The sequence below is a fragment of the Oryzias melastigma genome, linkage group LG9 (genome assembly GCF_002922805.2).
Source record: "Oryzias melastigma strain HK-1 linkage group LG9, ASM292280v2, whole genome shotgun sequence".
NCBI lineage: Eukaryota > Metazoa > Chordata > Actinopteri > Beloniformes > Adrianichthyidae > Oryzias > Oryzias melastigma.
This window is the reverse complement of record NC_050520.1, coordinates 30,243,882-30,266,896: the sequence shown is the minus strand read 5'-3', so window position 1 is coordinate 30,266,896 and position 23,015 is coordinate 30,243,882. Positions and strand designations below refer to the sequence as shown.

Below are 23,015 nucleotides of genomic sequence, written 5' to 3'. Positions count from 1 at the left end.
AACTAATATTTCATAAATAATTTGTTTTTTAGTGTTCTAAATGTAATATATGATCATATAAATATAATCTGAAAGGCTTGAGAAAATCATAGTGTGGGCCCTTTGAAAAAAACAAAAAACAGCCTTGTCATGGAGGCTTTTACTATGAAGGTCACCACCGGAAGTGTCACGACCAAGTTTGCGGCACATTTGCGGCGGTGGGAGGGAGCAGGACTGCGGGGATAAACAAACACGCGCAGAGGAGCCGTCGGTGTCCCGCGGAGCTGCGGACGGACTCTATCGGTACCGGGTGACTTCCACCGCTTCCATGCACCGAGCTCGCCTCACAAACCAAGTTTGAACCCAGAATTTAGCTCCTGAACAGGCCCTGGTCCGCCCCCTCCCCGCTCCCGCTGAGTCGGCTTATGTGACACTTCACCGTCCCGGCGGAGAACCGAGCGGACCATGACGGAGCTGAGGAGGCGAGGCGGCGGAGACCCCGACAGCACCGACAACATCAGCGACAAGGTACGGCGAGCCTGGGGGGTGGGGCGGGGACCAGGCCACCGCAGGTCCCCTCCCGGAAAAGCAGCCGTGCAGGTTGTTGTCAGTACGAACCAGGCCAACCTGGTCGTCAGGTTAAGCTAGTTAGTTAGCTGTAGGCTGTCCAGTTAATCCCGCCGCAGCCGCGTTAACTTCACGACCTTAATACGGCTCGGATTTTACAGCTTCTGACAGTGACATGAAGTAGACTGGTCGCTGCCATCGGGCTGCAGACACACGTCACGGTAAATGTGCTCACCTGGAGCGCATCCAGGTGATCTCGGATGACAGCGGAGGATCTCAGTGGGGAGGAGCTGGCGGTGGAACATCACCTGGATGATGATTTAGGAGCTCAGGAGGAAGAGGAGCAGAAGCTCTGGTCTTCCAGGTGTTTTCAAAACCACCACTTTAATTGATCAATTAATAAGACGCATTTTAAAGCTATGGATGAGGTATCTGCCAGAATAAAGAAGGACAGATTTAGGAGAAAATATTGATTCAAATATGATAGAAATCTGGAAAGTTTGGAGCCTCTCCTATGAAGATCATATACACAGACCAGTATTCACAAAAACGAACAATTATGTCAAATGTATGAAATTGTCATGTGGGGAGCAAAGATGGGGTGAAGGGCGTCTTTCTTTTAACTGGTGAGGGCTTTAAAAATGCTTTTAACAATCTACAGTCAAGATATTCAAGAAGGGAAGACACGATGGGGTCTTAAGTTTATCTGTGATCTGGAGTTGGTACAATAACATTTTAAAAAGCCCATGCTCTGTGTGAAGCCTTTGATCTCATTTGACTCATTGACAAAAGACCATAATCAGACACGTTTTATCTATTTTGAGCACTGTTTTGACGTCAGAACTCAGACTATCGGTCTGACAGCTGGAATGTGTCGTTACCTATGAGAAGAAGGTGCAGCTGTCAACATAACATACCTGACAGTGCTTTCATTAAAGATGTGCTTCAGATATGAAGAGCATGTGAAAAGAGAAAATGATGGGGCCCAAGATAGCGCCCTGTGGCACTCGGCATAATTTAAGGACTTCTGAAGTCCTTGGAGACCCACTCTGATGGAAATGGGGCTTTTTGTGTTTTTGTTATCTAATGATACAGAACATATATAATGAAAATTAAGCTTAAATGTACATTTCTTGGCATTTTTTTATTCAAATTGTTGTAAATCAGAAGCAGAGAGAAAGTGCTGGCTGTAAGATAGCAGGAGAGTGTAAACAGATGGATGATGGGAAGTAGGGGTAGGCTTACTCCACCTACAACTCAGAATTGAATTTCTAATGAACTCCTCCCACTCAGCAGAAACTATGTCCTAGAAAACGACACCTTTTTTTTAATTTAGCCTATAAACTGCAAAATTATAATTAAAAGTGGACCTGGAAATGATTTTACATTAGATCAAAAGCTGATTGGAGTGGAACTTTCATATGACCTGGAATATGAAGCAGAAAGGTGTCAAACCAAAGTTCTTTAAGGTTGTTCTTTATGGAGAGAAAACAGACTCTTGATTTGTAACTTGTGTTTGCATGTTTGTGTGTAACTTTGGATTTGATTGGATTTATTAGGCGCTGTCCTTCTCCACACCCAGGGCTGATCGACTCACTACGCTCTCTGGGTGTTGAGGAGGACCTCACGCCAGCTACCTTCGCCATGACTGAACCGGTGCTCGCGGAAGAGCTTCATGGTGAAGGCGCTGGCAGGGAAAGTGCAGCCGTGAGGGAGCAATGAGAACAGAGAAACCTTAGTGTTGAGTCTTTTAAAAACACATATTTAGACTTTTTCATATTAATAATTGTTGCGTATTCGTTTAAGAAAGTGGGAAAATTTAAAGCTTTCACCAGATATTATTCACAATCTAATGGGCTGAAAAGAGAACTCTGATGACCCAGCATTCTAGCAACATTTAAACGCATCATTTGAACATGAATCTGGAGACATGAAGAGTCTCAAATGTGATTTGTGTGTAAATGCAGTTTTGTGTGTATATCATGCAATTTGTGTGTACTTTTAGCTGTTGTCATTTAGAGTTGTGCATGTGTAAATTATATTTTGTAATTGTACATGTGAATACACAATTGCAAATGCATGCAGTTACAAATCAAGAATTATGCACACACAAATCGAAATATTCTATTTTTTTCTCCATAGTTCTTCATGGTCGTTCTTCCTCATAGTTTCTGTTGTTGGTTCCTCACACAGAGTTCTGGCTTTAGTTCTATTGACTTCAAGGTGGTTCTTCCATCTGGTTCCAAATGTTTTTCTTTACTTTGGTTCTTTACACTTTGTCTCTTGGCCACTGTCCTCTTGACTGTATATGAGAACTGGACTTAGTGACCCCTGCCCCTGGAGTTCCAAATAGGAAGTACCTTCTCAATCCAAGAAGCCAAATCCTTTAGATTATGTCCTATCTCCTAAGAAACTATCTAATGCAGGACTATCTGGTGCCCCAGATTGTAAAAGCAATTCGGACACTGTGCTCACCACTTTTTCTTCTTTTGTAAACAGCGAATATGATTTCACTGATTTCACAAAGTGAAAACCAAATCAATTCAAACATTTTATGATACCTATTAATGAATCTACTGTGTTCTGATGATGAAAAACATTGATGTTTTATTAAGAAAAATATATTTAAAGGCTTTTTTTTTTCAAAAACTGTTCAAACACAATGCATTGTGGTTTATAATCCCCATTCTAGTAAGCATTGTGCACACTGGTTTTTGCAAAGAATTCTGGGATATTTCTAGGGCTCTGGATTTTGGAATAGTAGATTTGGACAGCTCTATGGAATGGCTAGCGCACTATATAGTGAGTAGTGAAGGAATTCGGACATGGCTATAGACTTCTTCAGAGCTAATAGTCATTTTTTTGTCAGAACAATCATCCTTGCTCTCATAAATTTAGTTTTTTAACATTTTCTTGATAATCCTCAATAGTTTTTCTGTTGTGCTAGTTATTCAAGTTACAAACAGTGAAAATATGTGGCCTTACATCAAACATTCTAAACTTTTGATTGACAGATTTTGTGGTCCTCGCTTTCAAGTGGTAGGGGTGTGGCTTTCTAACAAGCTCCCTCCTGATTGGTTAGAGTGGTTACCATGAAACTGTGACTTAGAATGACCTGGACCTATCCCTGCTTACTGACGTCATTTGGTTCCAACCACTGATATATATTATATTGATATATATTATAATATATATAACTGGTTCCAAGATGGCAAGAACCGTGTTGCAAAAAAACAGTGACTGAATTGACTTCATTTTGATTCAACAATTTATACTTCACGGTCCTAACCTTGATTTATGGGTCACGGTTTTGTTTTGGTTAGAAAAATATGATTTGTATCAGGGCTGTACAATAACTTGTAAATTTACCATTATCGCGATATTTTCCTGTGCGATATATTATCACAACAGACAGCATAAACTGAAATAAATTGTTACCTGAAATGTTTACACGCATACTAAAACAAAATCATGGCAGCTTGAAACATTTAACAAATCAAATAAAGCTTGTTACACATTTGACCAATCAGATTAGGTCGTTGACCTTTCAGTGGAGCCCTTTTATGTTAGAACCCACCTTTTTATGTAGATGGCGGTCATTTGAAGCTTAATATTATGATGACTTTTGTTCATTAAACATGTTTAAGTGAAAGGAAAATGATGTATTTAGTTGTTTTTAGTTTTGCTCATTTGTATACTGTGAAACAACGACAAAAAAACAAAACATTTGGAAAAATACTTCTAAAAATTGCTAATATGCAAGTAAACAATTAACAAAAACTTTCAGCTACCTTATGTCTGGTGTCATGTAAAAGAACAAAATTAAATTTAGCAGAACACACACATTTGACTCTTTCATCAGAAGCATACTGGTATGCAGCAGGGTTGCAACGATTCACTTTCCCAATGATGTGGTTCAGTTGCGTGACATACAGTTCAGTTTTCAATCGACAGCTGAGACGATCGTAATTGCATCATACTCACTTGGTCCAGTTTTTATACGGTCAATGTTCTCTTTTTCCTGCGGTTTGTCACAGCTATATTCAGTGTAACATTCAAACACAGGTGTTCTTCCTCCTTATTTTAGACCAAGGTCCCAATGGAAGGAGATCACGCTTCACCTGTCTGCAGCTGAAGTATTTGTTGAACAACATTTTGGCCTGATTGCTGGTTTTGCTGCAAGACCACTCTCTTATGCCCCTTCAGTCTTGACCAAAATGCTGTGTTGTTGTTCTCAAATTTTTACAAAATCCTGATATGAATCTCCACCCAAACAAGTTCATCCTGAAGCACACATGTGGAAATGCTGACAGGCCTTTTGGAATTGTTTGTGATCATTTCCACATCCAGGATTGCAGTAATATGAATGTTTTTATGATGATTCAGACCGTAAGGCTTTAGTCTGGATCCACCCAAACAGAAGCAGCAGACGCTCCCTGCTTCTCAGCCTCTCCTCTGCTTTACTTTCAACACGTGCCGAAATAATGACGTGGTGGTAAACGGTGGGATGCTGCAAGAATCAGAAGAATCCTTGTGTCTGGGGTTTACAGGTGTTTATCTTCAGAGCTCCAGTTTGAGGTTGTACCTGCTTCCTCAGCTGACAGCTCGCTGCTTCTCATTCATAAGAATGGGGCTGGTGGTGTAGTGGTTAGCACTCTCACCACACAAGGAGAAGGCCCTGGTTCAAAATGAAGAGTTTGCATGTTCTCTTCGTGCATTTGTGGCTCCAGGAACTCCAGTTTTCTCCTACAGTCCAAAAATCTGCTTCATAGGTTAATTGGTGACTCTAAATAGTTGCTTAGTGTTCATGTGAGTGCCTGTTTGGACCTGTAATAGACTGGCCATGTGTTCAGGGTGTTCCCCGCCTTCACCTAACAGCAGCTGGTTGGTCCCATCAACCCTGTGTGACCCTGAAAGGAATTCAACCGGTTCTGAAGGTGGATGGATGATGATTTTGGTTGCTTCTCTGCTGCAGGAGTTTCATGAGGCCAAGCGTCACATAGGAGAAAGCTAACAGTTGAGGACAGGCGCGTGTGTCAGCAGATCCTCCTAGAAGCAGACTCAGTGTTTGAGACATGGGCTACATCACATATGTCAAAGTCAAGGCCCGCCGGCTAATAATATCCGGCCCTCCAGATCATTTTATTTTATTGTTATTATCAGCTCGATGTTATATTGTGCTAATTTCTATCTTGTATAATTTTGACAAAATATACTTTATGGAGAGTAAAATATTGAAAGTTATTTAAGGTTTAAGTTGATTTATTCTGGAATAATATTGCTGTAATTTTATTATTCATAATTATGTAAAAAAAAAAAAAACAGTTATAACGTTTTAACCCTTCCGCTCTCTTTGGGGTCCAGATGACTCCAACCACATGTTGATATGTGATTCCTTCCATGACAAATGTGGACAAAGGTGGACAGGATTTTATGTCTGACATGGACATTAATGAAGCTCAAAAATCAAAGATAAAGCACTGTCTTGTGGGTCCAGATGACCCCACTTTTAATTTAAACAAGCAAAGGAGAGCGGAAGGGTTAAAAATGTAAAAACATTTTGGACTATTTTGGCATTTACTAAGATTTTTTAGGCTGTTTTGGAGTTTAGCTAATATTTCAGCTACATGCTAGCTGCTTTGGCTAATTTAAGCTTTTCTTTTAAAGTATTTTTTAGCCTGTTTTAGAGTTTAGCTAATATTTACACGCTAGCTGTTTTGGCTAATTTAAGCTTTTGCCGTTTTTTTTAGGATAGTTTGAAGTTTAGCTATTTTTTCAGCTACATGCTAGCTGTTGTGGCTAACCTGGGTTTTTTGGGGGGATAATTTGGCATTTAGCTAATATTTTAGCTGACTATTAGCTTCAGTGTTCTTCAGCTATCAGCACTAGCATCTTCAGCGGCCAAATTCAGATTACAGCATTCACACTAGTATTATTACAGGTAATTATACTGTATATATCTAGTTTATAATGATGTTAAAACGTTATACTTTTATAATTTTAGAAATTTAGTTTTAGTTTATTCAATAAATGTTTATCCTGTTCAACCTAAGGTGTGTTTTGGATTTTGGCCCCTGTGTGATTGAGTTTGACACCCTTGGGCTACATGAAAGGACATGTTCAGTCAAAGCGTGTTTTAGTGAAAATGAATGCAAACCTCCTTAACACTTAACACTCAAAGCAAAAATAAAACTACAGATGAAATAACTCCAAGACTGATAGTTCAGTTTGGTAGGACATGATGGCTTTGAGGTTCTTCACTAGGTTTAGTGGTTCCTCTCTGAGACCTGAGGGGAAGCTCAAGCTCCAGTCCCCCACCGCAGTCGCACACACACACTCGCACAGCCCCCATCTTTATTTCTTCATTTCCACATTTAGTGCTGAGCTAATGCACAAGTTGCCACAGTCCCACACTTCCTTTAATAGTAAAAGCTGGAGCTTAACCCTGGTGACCCGCCTGACTCGACTGTGTTTAAGTTGTTGGAGGAAAAGCAGCCATAAAAGAACAGAAAGTCCGGTTGGGTAATGGAGCTTCTCAGGTGAATAAGTGTTGGCTGGATTTGAAAATGGGCTTCTTTCTGTGTGACAGCAGTAATGTGGCAGGATTATATATGACATGCACATGAACAATCTCTTATCGCTGTGTCCACCTGAACCTTCAGTTCTTTAACCTCCAGTCCACACTTTTTCATTGTTCTTGGATTTGATTTATACTTCCATAATTTTGTTCTATATGCAGATTTTTCCAGAACCTTCAATATTCTCAGTCAGTGTCGGAGAATAGCTGGGAATACAGAACTCGAATTTCATTTAATTCTATGTGCAAATGTCAGTGGATGTAAGTGTGTCTAAATGGGTGTTTGTGTGTGCTTGCAAAGGTGCATGTTTACAGGTTACTTTGTGTGCACGTGTGTGAATGCTTGTATGTTTTTGTGTATGTAAATGTGTAGTAAACAAGCGGGAAGCTGTGTGTGATCATTCTCTGTTTCAGTGTGTGTTTTTGTGTGAATGTTTTTGTGTGTGAATGTCCGTGTCTTTAGGTGAATGTTTTTTGTCTATAAATCTTTGTTTTTTGTGTGTGAATGTTTGTGGTTTTTATGTTTTTTGTGTGAATGTTTGTGTGTGAACTACAGTTTTCTCATGTGATTGTATTTTGTGTGTGAATGTTTAAATTTTTGGGTGAATGTTTTTTGCGTGTAAATGTCTGTTTTTTGTGTAAACGTTTGTGTTTTTTATGTTATTGTGTGAATTTCTGTGTTTATGTAAGAATTTGTTTTTGTGTACATTTCTGCTTTTTGTGAATGTCTATTTGTCTTCAAGAGTGTGTGATGTGATATATTTTTTGTGAGTTAACATGTATTTGTGTGTAAGTGAATGTGTGTTTTAAGTGTAAGTATGTGTGAATGTGCGTGTTTTGTGTGTACACCAGCAGCACACTCTCACTGATCCTAAGAAAAAAACCTATTTCCCAGTTTGAGATCTCTGAACATTTTCCTCCTAAACATGAAAGCTAGCCATCTTTAACAATCTCACAAAGCAGGTCGATAGTCTCCGCCCCCTTCCAGAAGAGTTAGAAACCACCTGTTCAGTTTTTTTTAGTGATTTTCTCCATGTTAAAACCCTAGAACTTGCAGTGATGAAGCTGGAGCTGTTTTTGTTTTGTCCTTTGCTGTCTGACAGTTTTCATATTTACCTGAGGCACAGGTAAGAACTCACCTGTCAGAAGGAACACCTGAATAACAGCGCATTTGCTCTGACAGGAGGCGGGCGGCGATGACAGGCCGGACCTGCCGGGCGACGCAGAGGGAGAAGGTGATGTTGACTCCAAAGCAGACACTCCAGATGTTCCTCTGTCCACCGCAGACACGGACAACACTCCGGAGTGTCTGAACAAAGCCCTGGAGGGCCTGCCCCCCAGGTAAACACATGGAACCCTCAGTGGAGGTGACTCTGAAGGACAGACTCATCCTGCAGGTGGAGGAGAGGTCGCAGCCAGGTCACAGGCTTTAATGCTGGTGTGGGGGGCCGACAGCAGAGATGAAGGGGAGTGAGGGATGAGTTTGAAGGTGAAGAGTGGAGGATTTATGTAAGGGGGGGTGCAGAGCAGCGTTTTTTTCATGATGCTGCAGTTTTGCCTCCATTCATGCTGCAGACCGGCTGCTCCTCTGCAGCTCAGCGCTCGTCCCTCCTTTGTTTCCCGTCGGGCTGCAGCCGTACGTTCTGCACGTGCTCCAGTGCCTGCAGCACTGCAGCCTCAGACAAACTGCACGGACCGCATTACAAAGGACTGCACTCTTCACACCGTTCTGATGTTGCTCACTCAATGCAAGCAGAAATGTCCATCAACTGTCATCAGAGGCACATAACACGTACAGTGGAGGAAATGAGGATTTGATCTTTTTCTGGTTTGCCCTCTTAAAAATAAATGGACAGTCTGTCATCCTGATGGTAGGTTCATCTATATAAAATCACAAAAAAAGAATAAAACATTCACTGTAAACCATTGTTATTTATTTACATTTCATTGAGGGACATGAGATTGATTTGCTTTTTCTTCAGCCATTTCTTGGTTGTCTTGGCTGTATTTTGGGTCAGACCCATCCATGACCCATTTTCAGGCTCCTGGTGGAAGAAAGGAGGTTCTCACTGAGGATTTGACAGCACATGACTCTGTCCATTCTCCCACCTATACAGCGAAGTACTCCTGTGCAGAAAAACACCCCCAAACCATAATGTTTCCACCTCCATGCTTGACAGAGGGGATGGTGTTGTTGGTGTCATCGGCAGCATTTCTCTTCTTGCAATTCCTCATTCATAAAAGACGTAAAAAAATCAATGTGTTTACTAAGAACTTTTCGCTCATCGTCTCCTCTCGTCCCACAGATGGAAGAATTACTGGATACGAGGAGTGCTGTCTATAGCCATGATTTCAGGCTTTTTCCTCATCATCTACATGGGACCCATCACCCTCATCTTTGTGGTGAGTAGCAGAAGTCACAGCTCTGTTATTTTCAAGGATCTCTGGGAAACTGATTGGCGTCACATTTCTGCTCCCATCATCTGACGCAGGTCATGTGCGTGCAAATCAAGTGCTTCCAGGAAATCATCACCATCGGCTACAGAGTTTACCATTCCTATGAGCTGCCCTGGTTCAGGACGCTCAGCTGGTGAGGAGAATGGATTTGTGAGGGAGGGGGCTCTGAAGCTTTCTATGTGTGTCTTCAGAAGGACTCGTGGGGAGTTATCAGTGAGGGGGAGGGAGGAGACATCTGCATTCAGAGAAGATATCAATACACTTGGTAAAATATTTACCAGAACATGAGGAATCTGTAGTTTCAGCCGTTGTACTGGGTTCAGATTTTACAGACATGATTTTGTTTTCTGTATTTAGTGAAAATAGAAAAGTTGTTCAGCTTCTATGAGCTGCAGGTTTTGTAAAGACAGCAGCCTTTGGGGGGGTCAGAGCAGCCCGAGCAAAGATCACTGCCATGCTGGAAGTCGGTGAGAGCTGAGCGGTTCTCGCCCTCTTCTCCAAGGCCGCCGTCATAACAGCCTTTGGCTAACACACGCCCACCAGGTCAATGTGCAGTGCGACCCGCGCAGGCGCAGCCACTCTCATTTCTACTCTTCTTTTGTCTCAGGTATTTCCTGGTCTGCGTCAACTACTTCTTCTACGGGGAAACGGTGGCAGATTACTTTGGCGCTCTGGTGCAGAGGGAGGAGCCTCTGCAGTTCCTGGCTCGTTATCACCGCTTCATTTCCTTCACCTTGTACCTGGCAGGTGAGGCTCACCTCCACCATCTTCCGGCGCCCCTCAATGCTCTTTGGCCTTTCACCTCCCAGGGGTGGAGCTCCGCCCACAAACAGTGCAGCTCAATAACAAACAAACCTCCACCGAAATGGAATAAAAATAGAAGCAGTGCCCCCCCCTCATCAGGAGACCAGTAATACAAACTGATCAAAGGGTCAAAAGCTGTTTACAAAATCATGAGTGACAGGACGCCACATGAAGTTAGCAGCAGGAGGAGCACAGCTGGACAATTGAGAGATTTCATTCTTTAGTTCCAGTTCAGTTTGAAACAACTGACCCTGGACCTTCAGGGTGTTCAGGTGGTCAACAAACATGTTAGACCCACTCTTAAAAGTCTATTTTGTTGTGTGTTTTTAACACGTTCTTGTGGCATTTTTCTGACGATGGAGGACGACAAATGCTTTGTTCCTTCAGGGAAATTTTCCATGAATATCCTGCAATAGGTTAAATCCACAAAGTAGAATTGTTTTAAAACCAAGAACTGATTGGGATTAAATATTAATGTAGATTTGGCAAGTTGAACTCTATTCTAATGTAAAGGAGACATGGTACAGAGGAGACACTACAGCCAATTAGGATACAGAGTTCAGTACATTGGAAAAAAAAACCTGTAAAAGATCGAGACCATGATTTAGCTAAGAACAAAGTATACAGAAAATGTATGGTATTTCTTTATTCAAATTAATGTGAACCAGAAGCAGATAAAAATGCCATTTAAAAAAGACTGTATTTGTGATGTCACAACTGTATTAGGCTCAAGTACTGGGTTGATAAAATGGATTAATCGATTTAAATCGACCTAAGCCTAATAGATCGATAATCGATCCATAAAAGTAGCAATCGATCTAACGCATAAAACTAAAGTCCGCTAGCTTGATACTAACGTATAATGGAATTCCCATAGAATGGCTAATGCTAACACTCGGTTGGCCTAAACATACATTTCTGACTAAATTAACATCTTTATAAACTCACATACATGAATTTTTCAAACATTTTTAAGGAAATATTTTTTAAAGTAACATTTGTGATCTAGCCATACTTTCTTCTTCTTCTGGAATAAGGTTTAATGCTACAGCGAGATCGCCACCTAGTGGCCAAACTCAAACGCCCTCCAGGAGAGGCAGAACAATTGTTGGAGCTTCTCCGTTTGAGATTCCATGTAACACTATGCTAACAATCTCATTATAATTTCACTAATGCATTTTACAATATGTGAACTGTATCAGATTAATATGAATATCTTTCAAACGTACATAGATTATTTATGTATTTCTAAACAAATGTGTCTAAATGTGTAAACCATGTAAAGTCAAAATTGAATTGAATTGTTTTTGGTTTCTGAACTTGAAGGGAATGTTCTGAGAATAAAATAATAATTTGTAAGTCTGGGTAAAATCCAGCAGCTTTTCTTTCACCAACAGCTCGATTGATAATTAAACTTTCAAACTCGTTCCGCTTCAGAGGCGTTATTTTTAGCTTCCAGTCAGAGTTTTTAACGCATCTGTGACGGAACCTAAGAAAGAACTTTGTAGCTCCGCCCCACGCCTCATCACCTGTTCTCTGATTCTTTGAACTGACGGCATGTTGTTTGCTCTTCCGCAGGTTTCTGCATGTTTGTGCTGAGTTTAGTGAAGAAGCATTACCGCCTGCAGTTTTATATGGTGTGTATCAGCCCAGCTGCACCACACTAACACCGCCCTCGTGCTTGTCATGGTGTCCGTCACAGCTGCACAAGTCGGACGAGCCTCAGCTCGCCGTCGCTCATCTCCTCTTTTATTGACCTCTTTGCATTTAACGACTGCTGTTTTGTTTAAAAGTTTAATTCCACAAACAAATGTATTCAAAGTGCTGCAGCAGAGGATGACTACTGTCCTCTCTCTCATGGTGCTGCTCTGTTTCTTGCCTCTGTCTGATTCTGTCCAGAGTTCTGCTGCTGCTTGTGTCTCAGCTCTTGTCCACACTGATGTTCTTCACCCCCCACCCCCGTCCCACACACACACAAACCTTGTTCCTCAGCATGACTTGGTCCTCCATGTCCTCCATCTGTGTGCTGCTTTGATTTGCCTAACCTGGCAGCCGGCTCAGCTGCATTCCAGTGACTGTGGTTGTTGTTTGTGTTCTCCATTCCAGTTTGCTTGGACCCATGTGACCCTGTTGATTGTTGTAACTCAGTCCCACCTTGTCATTCAGAACCTGTTTGAAGGGATGATCTGGTAAGCAGGACTCGGAGTGATCAGAGGAGAGTGTGTTGTTTTCTGTGTGCTCCGTCTTGTGTTTAGTTAAACGCAGCAGAAGGTAGAAAAAGTTTTATTATCATTTATTAGCAGTTACTATTATAGATGAACATTTAAGGTCCGAGTGAAGGAGACTGGAAATGTCTAATCTAGTTTCCTGCTGTGATGGTCTACAAAGCTTTAGAAAATCAGATGAGTTGATCTTGAACTCCTTAAGGAGCGTCTGAGGTGGGCGGAGTCATGGCGCCATCCTCTTTGAATAAGAGTTAATTTTTAGGCATGACTGGATGGGGCAAAGTAAAGAAAAGTTTGGGTTTACCAAAAGGTGAATCAAAAGGACGTTCACCTAATAACACCAAAACTTGACTTTTAACAAAATGTAAAAAAAAAAAAAAAAAAAAACTGTCATGAATAGAAAATGAAGAAAACAGGTTGTTGACATCAGATCTTTATTTTTATGTAAAATATGACTTTGGTTCTGTGGAGTTTGCTGAAACAATTTCCTAGAAAATGACCCATTTTTTAAATTTTGTGTAAAAACAAAATAATAACTAAAAAAAACTTAAAAGACCAGTGGGAAAAAGCTTAGAAAAAGAGTCCCACTTTGGGTTCACCCTATTGTCAATAAAAAAAGCACACCCCTAAAAAAAAAAAAAAAAAAACTTAAAAAGCTGTTGTGATTTTAAAAAAATGAAGAAAAACACAACAAACTGGTTGCTGTCACCAGAGGTTTCTCTTTGGTATGAAATACGACTGGTTTTGCGGCAACTGTCCCGCCCACAAATATGACTCTATGAGAACTGGAATGAGTGAGTGTGACATCACCGTTAGAAAATGACTTATTTCTAGTTCCAATTCAGTTGCAGTGATCGGTCGGTAAGCAGTGATGGATCCGAGTCAGTTTGAGTCAACATTTCTACAGCAATCATGGACTGTATATGATACCTGATCCCTCCTCTTCCTATGTTCTAAATAGGAAGTATCTGCTGGCTCCAAGAAAATCATTCTATTGAGAAATAGACAGCTATTACTGAGTCATGATAAACTGACCAATCAGATGTCTTCTTAAAACCATGTGGTTCCTCCATCTTAAAGGTTTGATTGACAGATTCTCCAGAGCCCGCTTTCACTGAAAGGGGTGTGGTCTGCCAACAAGTTCACTCCTGATTGGTGACACTAGTTGCCAAAGAAACGTTGACTCAGACCGACTTGGACCAATCACAGTCGACTGGCACCAAATGGCAGCGTTCATGTTGTAGAAAAATGTCGCCTGAATTGGCTTGTTTTAGCTGGAGCTGGAGGTACGGCTTTTTTGATGTCACACCCAGCTCTGTCCATCTCTATATAGAGTCAATGACAGCCACCACTCTCACCAATCAGGAATGAGCATGTTAGAAGAACTTCCACTGAGGGGTCACTCACTCCAATTCTCTGATACAGTCAATGATTTTAGTCTAATGTTATGTGATCCAGCACACACGTATTTTAACCCTAACATCACATTAACTACATGTAAATAGTCACTTCTGTGTTTTTAACTCAAGAAACAATGAAAACTGACATCTGCCTCCAGTCATCGTTTGGTGGTCAGTGCTTTGTCTGACCAGCCATGCAGAAGGGGGACTGGTTTGTTAGGTGTTTTACTCCCACCTCTAAACCATCATCTGCAGATGTTCATAAAAACATCAGAATCTGCTTCACTCTGACCTTTAAATGTCGCTTTTTTTAATGTTATAACTTCTTTTCTTGTTCTCATCAGTTATTCTGCTCACCGTCCTCATCTCTGCTGTTTTCCAGGTTCATCGTTCCCATCTCCATCGTCATCTGCAACGACATCATGGCCTACTTGTTTGGATTCTTCTTCGGGAGAACTCCACTCATCAAGGTAAACCTTAACGTTGAAGCAGGCTTCAGTGTCGCCGTGAGACCTGCTCAAAGGTCTTTCTGAAAATTATTTATTTGTTGAATCTGATCAAGTTTAATTTAAAGTTTTGGAGCTTAGATCATCTGTGAGGTTTTGGTTCCAAAGGTCTGCGGTTAAAGCATTGCAATAATTGAACCAAGTGTGTTTGTCTGTTAAACGGTCCATAAAACTTCTTAGCCTTAATATATGACTAAACTGGAACCAAATGGTAGCAAAAAAAATCAGTTTGGCTTTTGGCAAATGTGTGGTCTAAACTGGTTTAAGAGAGAATAAGTCATGTGGAATTTAAAGATGCTTTCATTGAATAAAAGCAGGTAAACACCGTTTCTTCTCTCAGAAGCTGAAAAGGCAGAGTTATTTCAGTTACATGAAGTCCACATTTTCGTTTGCTGTTTCTGTCATCAGAGGAGCAACTCCTTCACTCTGCACTGATCCTCCAAGAGTCAGAATGTCTCATGTGATCTCCTCCTCGGGCTCTTTCCAGAAAATTACAATGTTATCTCCTAAATTCATTTCAAAAATTCAAATCTAGATTTGGGTTAAACTGTTTTAAGGATTTTGAGGATTTATTTGTTTATTTTTACATAAATTGATTTCCAGCTCATAAAACATGTGAAAATAGAGCTTCAGAAGATTAGAATATTGTGGAAAAATCTGCCCAAATTTTTCGGGGTGTGAAAGTTTTAAACTGAGTTTCATCAATTTATCATCTTCTAAACTCAAAACCACGTCATTAAGTTGGTTTAGTTGAATTCAATGTGGGTAAGCTACAAAACGTCTCAGCTGGGCCGAGGAGCAGAAGGACCGGACTGTTGGCCAGGAGTCCAAGGTCCTGTTTGCTGATGGAAGTTAAGTTAGTATTTCATTTGGGAATCAATGTCCAAGAGTTTGGAAGAAGACTGGTGGTGAGCAGAACCTAAGCTGCTGGAGGTACAGTGAGAAATCTCTACAGTCAGTCAGGATTTGGGCTGCAATGTCCAACGCTGGTGTTGGTAAACTGCTTTCTTCAATCCAACGTCACTGCAACAGTCCAGCAGAATGTTCTAGAGGACTTCATGATTCCTTCTGCTGAGGATCTTGATGGAGATACAGATTTGCTCTTCATATTGCTATAAAAAGAGAGATGACCATGGCCCTGAAGAAAAACAAGTGACAGCAGAGACCTCAGAGCCGACCTAGCTCCCGTCTTAGAAGTTGCTGAAAAAATCCAACGACTTCGAGCCCAAAACGAGAAAACGCCGACATTCTGGAGAAACGAGTGGAGCCCAGGATGAATAATGTCATGCTCACAGATTCAGATCAAGCCCAGAGGAAAGTGTAGCGCAGCTGCAGCTAGCATTCCGAATGGAGCTAGCACTGCTAGCATGACTCTGATCCTGGTGAGGACAACAAATGCAAATAATTTCTCAAGTTTAAAAGGATTTCTTTGGATCTAAATACAATCAAGACCTGCCATCTGCTTCCCTGGAGAAAGGAGACGGATAAAGTAGTGATTCTCATCAGGTTTGTGAATCAAAAACACAAAGTAGTTCTGATGAAGCAAAAGCAAAACCAGAAAGTATCTGCTGTTTATCTGAATGACCATCTGACCAGACGGAATGCTAAAATAGCTAAACCTGCTAGAATTCTCAGGAACATAAGCAAATTCAAAACACTTGTGTAAAAGGCTGCAGGGTCTCAGTTAATCCACTCAGTTCACCGGACCGGTCCAAAGTTCTGGTTGAGAACCAGCGAAAGACTTTGAAGTGTTTGAATACGGACCTCTGAGCAAACAGGTGTAACCATAAATGAAAGAGTCAAATATCATTTCAAGAAAATCCTGTGCCTGGGATCTAAAGTACCACTATCTCTACAAGTCAACCATCACCCTGATTCTCAGCAGAGACTTCTGACCTGCAGACAACTTGACCTCATTGTGTTCAGCTACACTGATATGATAACGGCTGCAGAAGGACAAGGACCTTAACAAGCTGTCTTCAGAGAACGTATAATCTCTGTTAAAACCAGAGCAACAAAACTTAAACCAATTGACAGAATATGGACTTTTTAAATTAAAAAAATAAAGTATTATTGAGGTATTATTGAAAATAATTAAAGTAATTGGTTTCTAATTAGATCACTCCCCTGTGTTTCCCAAAATCGGATTTATATTGATGATTTTTGTAATGACAAATTGCACATATTTTTGAGAATTGATTTGTATATTGATTTCTAAAATACTGTTGTGTCTCCTTACATTACCATTGAGTACTTCATCTTTGTCTCGTGATTTATTGATATTTATTTATTTATTAAATAAAGTTTGAATCAAAGATCACCTAGTTTTATTAAAAGCGTGCCAGTAGAGTCCTCCAGGACGGATCTCCTGATGGATTGTGGCTCAGTCTGAACTTTCAGAACTCTGAACCGGTGGATGGGCGTTGACAGTCATGTTTTGAAGGTTCTGTCCAGCAAACGACTCCTCTCTCCTGCAGGGCATCCGTTCATAGATGATACCATGACGTGTTTGGGCTGTCGATTGTCATTAGAACACCATGTGGTTTACAGATGTGAAAGCTGAGAAGCTTCTGTGTGTTCTGGTCCATGAGAGCTTCAGGTTTCTTGTCGTTACATCAGATCGGTGGACTAAAGTGTACTTGTTTCCTTCTGCTTTTTCTCCAACTGTCCTCAGCTTTCACCAAAGAAGACGTGGGAAGGTTTCATCGGGGGTTACTTCGGCACGGTGGTCTTTGGTTTCCTTGTGAGTCCCACGCTTCACCTCCCGGGTGCAGGTTTTTATAGTAACCTGCAGCTCAGCTGTAACTCTGAAGGATCTGAACTCTTTGCTGAGCGGTGTGTTTGTGTCCTCGTCTCCGAGCTGCTGAATCACATGCCTTCTCTGGTGCTCGTCTGACCCTCAGCTGGCCTTGCTGCTGTCCCAGTTCCAGTACTTTGTGTGTCCTGTGGAGTTCAACAGTGAGACCAACAGCTTCGCTGTGGAGTGCGAGCCCTCGGACATCTTCGTGGTGCAGGAGTACACGCTCCCTGCTGTGGTGCAGAACACGCTCAGATGGGTGAGGCTCTGTTCAATGAGCAGGTCTTTAATCTGCTGATGAATGTTCAGGATCACTCACACTAAACCAACGGACCTGAGACTTTCTCTCTGGCTGGTTTGTTCTTAAAAAAAATCAGGAAAAACTAATGAAGTTAATGAATGTTTATGTGTAGTGGAGCTGGAAGTGGACGTTAAACTCATGGATATGTTTTATTTTTTATTTAACACATTTCAAATTAGCTATAGTTGTTTTAAAGTGGAGCATTCGTGAGTGTTAATTGATTTTTTTTTGGCGCCCTCTCTCTAAGTGCTGCTCTTTAGTCTTTGTTTCTGTGACAAACTCTTTCTATAGATAATAAAGACGCCTCCTGATGATCCATCTCTGGTTCTTGTCTCGTATAGAAAACGGTGAACCTGTATCCGTTCCAGATCCATAGCATCTTCCTGTCCTCTTTCGCATCTCTCATTGGGCCTTTTGGAGGCTTCTTTGCCAGTGGTTTCAAGCGAGCTTTCAAAATTAAGGTAAAAAGTCTCTTTCTTGTCTTTAAAAAATGTAATAATTTTGAACCCAGCAGAGTTTTTCCTGATGCTACAAGGAGACCTTTGTGAATATTTTCAGACTGCTTTTTTTTTTTCTTTCATTTTATTTCATATTTCTTGCCTGTTGGTAAGGAGCCTCCTAACTAGCAGCTGCCCCTCATTGTGTGTCAGTGTCACTGTATTGGAGGGAATGTCGCCCTCTTGTGGCAAACGTTTGAATGACAGTCTTTGAAAATGCAATTTACAAAAAAGAAAAAGAGAAAAATATTAAATAAATTAAACAAATAACCATGAGTGTCAAATGTTTAAACATGAACTTTAGTACTGTAAAATTCCTCATTATATCTTGTGTAAAGCTTTAATAGGAATCATGCAGCTCTAGCGTCTCATTTTTTCCTTCCATCGTAGTTTTATGGGGATTTGAAAACCACATGACCAGTTTTCAGACCAATATTCCTTAAGGATTTTTTTCTTTTCTCCTTTTTCATGCACTGTTACTGTAGAAACAATAACTTAATGAGCAATACATGACTTCAAACACAATATTCTGCATGTTTTATGGCAGGTTTCAGAGGACCCATAACCAGATGTGTTCCAGTGCAGATCTGTTATCTGCTGCCGAGGCTGTTTCACACACTTACAGATTAATGTAATCTCATGCACATACTTTATATTCATGCTGTTATACAAGGAACTTCTGTCTGTCCCTCCATCAGGACTTCGCCAACACCATCCCTGGACACGGAGGCATCATGGACCGCTTCGACTGCCAATATTTGATGGCCACCTTCGTTCATGTCTACATCACCAGCTTCATCAGGTACAAGGACGAGTGAGAGCTCCAAACTTCAAAGAAATTAAAAAGAAAACATTCCAGACTTCCTTTGGTTTGGTGTTTACTCCTTCAGGATGGTCAAGTGTTTTTCTCTTGTCATGTTTCTCCTGCAGAGGTCCAAACCCCAGTAAGGTCCTGCAGCAGCTGCTGAAGCTCCAGCCGGAGCAGCAGCTCAGCATCTTCCACTCGCTGCACGCCCACCTGCGGGACAGGGGCATGCTGGCGCCCGAGGCCTGACAGGAGCGCCTGCAGGGATGAGGAGCGGAGGAAATGCCCGCTGGTCCTGACAGTCCTTGCACACTCGTAGCGTCCTCCACTGCATCCTCCATCCTCTTATCCCACTCTGCTGCTCCCGCCCTCTGAGTGGAGACGGTCTGTTTTCCCCTCAGGCGTCGGGTCAAACGCTCTTTATCCTAAAAACTGATGCGGGCGTCGGATTTGAAGTCCCGCGCAGCCGGTCGCTCACGTGAAGAACAAAGCGGCTTTACCAGCATGAGCGGAGCTGCACACGCGGGCGGGCCTGAGCGACACAGACCCTGGAGTCCTGCTGGACCCTCCTGAGACTGCTCCATCTGCAACGGTACCGGGTTCTGCAGAACCTGCAGCATGCACAGCTCCTCCTCAGCACCATCCTGCTTTTAGGTGTCAGATTCCTGCAGGCATGACGCTGCAGTCTGTAGAGCATCATCAACACTTGAAGTCATTTACTGTACATACATTTACAGGAGATGTTTAGCTGATGTAGAAGAGCGTGGAGATGAAGTTCTGCGGGAAACAAGCGACACATAAGCTACATGAAAAAAATATGCAAAAAGACGCGGAAGTCTTTTGTAGCCTTTAGCATGAACAAAGTAGATTTTTAACAGATAGATGTATATTTGATCAGAGCTTATTTAAACTTTATTAGAGATTAAGGTGCTGAGATTAAGGGTTTCAAAGAATCTTCTGGGATGTGGGATCAAAGTGTTTCTGAAGCACAGCTCTGCTTCCTTGAGCAGAACGATGGAGGAGTCCGCTGCTGTGAAGCTCACGCCAGGACTTTGGAAGGCGGAGCTTTCCTCCGCCTTCTGTTTTGTGTGGCAGAAAAACACCTGCAAATCTGACATTTAAAAACCTAGATGACCACGAATGTGGAGCAACGACGCCAAGTGAAGTCATGAAATTCATAACGTCCATTTTAAAGATCACGTCCTCCTCTTTGACTGCGGGGCCTCGGAGGTGATGGCTTCCTGGCCCTCCTGAAAATGACCGTCCCACCTCAAAGCAGGAGGATGTTTACCACTCTGACACAAAGCAGATGCTGGTTCAGAGGTTGGAAGTCCTGCCGGAGCCTCATGGCAGCAGAGCGCCCTCTGTGGGTGGAACCCAGACCTGCGCTGTCAGGGGGAGGGGGGGTCTCACACAAAACGATTCACTCAAGTGGTCGGAATGTAATCTGTAATCTGAGATGATGTTGGTGATGGCAGCATTTGATTGTTGATGTGTGTGTGTGTGAGCGCGCATGTGTGTGTGTACAGTAACTCCTCTACGGTAATTACTCATATCTGTAAAGTGGGAGGGGCTTTTGAGCAATACTTGCAAGGCAGCATCAGTTCCTGAGAAAATGATTGAAGGGCTGAAGGAGGCTTCACGGATCCACCAAGTCCTGACCCTGTTTACCAAAGAGCTGTCAGATCAACCGCGACCCCCCCCACACTCACTGGGGGAGGCGCCGCCCCTGTGTCGTCTCAGTGTGAAACCACTGGCGTCTTCCTCACAGCGGTTTGAAGTGATGTGCAGATTTTATTTAGTTTTAGACTCGATGATTATTTATTTACATAGTTTTATTTTATCAATCCAAACAAACCTCTTTTTTTTGTACCAGAACCACTCCTGGTGTGGTTCTGGTCCAGAGCTCCTGGTTCTGTGCTCATGCTGTAAAGTTCAGTGGTTTCCAGGTGGAGCTCACCTGCAGGAAAAGCAGCGCCATGGCTCATTCAGCAGAAAGTTCCTCAGCACCTTTTTCAGTTCAGAGGTTCAAACGGAGACGACAGGAGACGCGACACTGAGTTTGGATCATGCCAGGAATGTGATGAAGGAGTTGATGATGAATAAAAGTGTTTTCTTTTAAAGCTCTTCCTTCAGTTTTCTCTTTATGAGTCAATCTAGCAGATTTGTTAACTAATAAACTATTTTCCTGATAAATAAGAAGCAAAAAAATGTATAAATGGAACAAGAAGAATTATTCAAATGTTAGCTTTTCCATCTGTCTTCAGAATCCACTAAATGCTTTTAGTGGATTTAGGTTGCTGGAGCCTATCCCCACAACTGATTGGCGAAGGTGAGTGGTACACCCTGAACAGGTCACCAGTCTGTTTCAAGGTCACATATTTACAACTAATTTAGAGTCAACAACTAAGTCATGAATCCTGTTTTTGGACTGTGGGAGGAAGCTGGAGAAAACCCACACATGCAGGAGGAGAACATGCAAACTCCATGCAAAACGGGCCTTCTCACTGTGAGGTGAGCGTGCACACCACTGCACCACCAGGCACAAAAAAGAAACTCTTTTAGTGAAAGGTTCCTGTTCTCCAATCATTTCAGAAATGACCTTTATACCAAAGGCAGGAGGAACTGGGGGTGTGGTGTTTGTGATCGCTCTCTGGCTGTCAGAAGGTTTGACGTTTGTGGCTCAAATGCACAGTAATGATCAGCATCTCTTGAGTCTGTTTCTCTAGAAAGTTGAGCAAGAATTATGAAGTTTTTGGGGGAAAAAGTCAAATTTCTAACCCAACTGTCTCCTGGATTGGAGTTTCATTTAGTTTCTTTTTAGTAAAATCCAGAGGTTTGATTATAATCTGCACCTATTGATTATAGTGGATCTATAGCGCCACGTTAAGTCATGTTCATTGACCTTTGACCCCAGAAAGAGGCTGCCATCTAGAATTTTTCGAAACAAAATCCCTTTTAGTTCCACCTACATATTTACAGTTTTTCTCAGTCGCTTTGGTGCGTTTCTCAGATCAGGATTGAAATTCTCATAACTATTAGTTCAACCTCCACAACACTTAGTCATTTGTGCACATCATAGTAGCAATTTCTCCTCTCTCTAAACAAACTGTAAATGATTTTGGACATGAATCAGTTGCTTTCATACATTTCTCTGCTGTTATCTGACATTTCCATTTGCTTATGTCATGCCAGTCAAAATTAATTATACTTATGGATGTTGAATAGTCGTTCTTAGTAAAACTATAGTCTTACTTTCATTGCTTGAGTCATTACACACAAAATTGTTGAACTGGTTATCAAATGTCAAATATTAGCTATCTGACAAGCAAATTCTGTACCTTCCTGTATCGTTTTGTCCTGGAAATGTCTCCTAAATTGAACAATTGATCTCAGGTGAATTTCAGCTGTCACTCATGAGGAGGTGTTTGCAATTTTAGTAGTAACCAATGACAAACAACGTGTTCACTTTCAATTATGGATGAATCCTGTGAATCCTCAATTGGCAAGCATATATAAACTGTGCAGGAGCTAGTGTGTACCATTTCTACACATCTGTGACACAAAATGGAAGGTCACCATCGTGGAAGAGGAGTGAGGATGCGGGGAGGAAGGGGAAGGGGAAGAGGGAGAAGAGGCAGATACAGGCGGATTCCTAATGAAATAAGGGCTACAATTGTGGACCATGTTGTCAATCACGGACTCACCATGGAGGCTGGTCGAAGGGTGCAACCCAATATTTGAAGAACTACTGTCAGTTCAATAATTCAAACATTCTGTAGGGAAAACAGCTATGCAAACAGTAATTTACTGTACTGTTACATGTGCTGTGTATTGTTCACAGCTCTACCAAAAGGGTGATTTTATGTTTAACATCTACAGTGACCTTACTGCACATTTCAGATGACTGTACGAGTAGTCCGTAGGGCTGTCTTGAGCATTTTCAGGTGTCACCAAATATTTTTGCAAAGGAAAACACTGAAATTATTAACTGTCATAGTGAAAACATGACAAAGCTATTTGACTATCTTGTTCATAAAGATGGTGTCAAGACTTTTCATTTTGATGGCACTGACAGTTCCATTGACATGAATACTTGC

General features: G+C 41.6%; 1 protein-coding gene across 1 annotated transcript; it reads left to right on the top strand.

Annotated features, from left to right (window-relative positions):
- The first annotated feature begins 167 nt into the window (after positions 1–167).
- Positions 168–21,041, top strand: cds1 (CDP-diacylglycerol synthase (phosphatidate cytidylyltransferase) 1). Its single transcript, XM_024275613.2, has 13 exons — positions 168–507; positions 8,307–8,464; positions 9,430–9,526; positions 9,616–9,713; positions 10,188–10,327; positions 11,963–12,021; positions 12,491–12,573; positions 14,392–14,479; positions 17,190–17,258; positions 17,419–17,571; positions 17,955–18,074; positions 18,809–18,912; positions 19,041–21,041. The coding sequence occupies exons 1-13, from the start codon at positions 445–447 to the stop codon at positions 19,162–19,164; spliced, it is 1,356 nt and encodes a 451-aa protein (XP_024131381.1). The 5' UTR covers positions 168–444; the 3' UTR covers positions 19,165–21,041.
- Positions 21,042–23,015: the final 1,974 nt, after the last annotated feature.

Coding starts and splice junctions, on each gene's coding strand:
- cds1 (XM_024275613.2), top strand. CDS start 445: ATGACGGAGCTGAGGAGGCGAGGCGGCGGAGACCCCGACAGCACCGAC. Junction 12,574..14,391: donor CTGTTTGAAGGGATGATCTG/GTAAGCAGGACT, acceptor GCTGTTTTCCAG/GTTCATCGTTCCCATCTCCA. Junction 18,913..19,040: donor TACATCACCAGCTTCATCAG/GTACAAGGACGA, acceptor TTTCTCCTGCAG/AGGTCCAAACCCCAGTAAGG.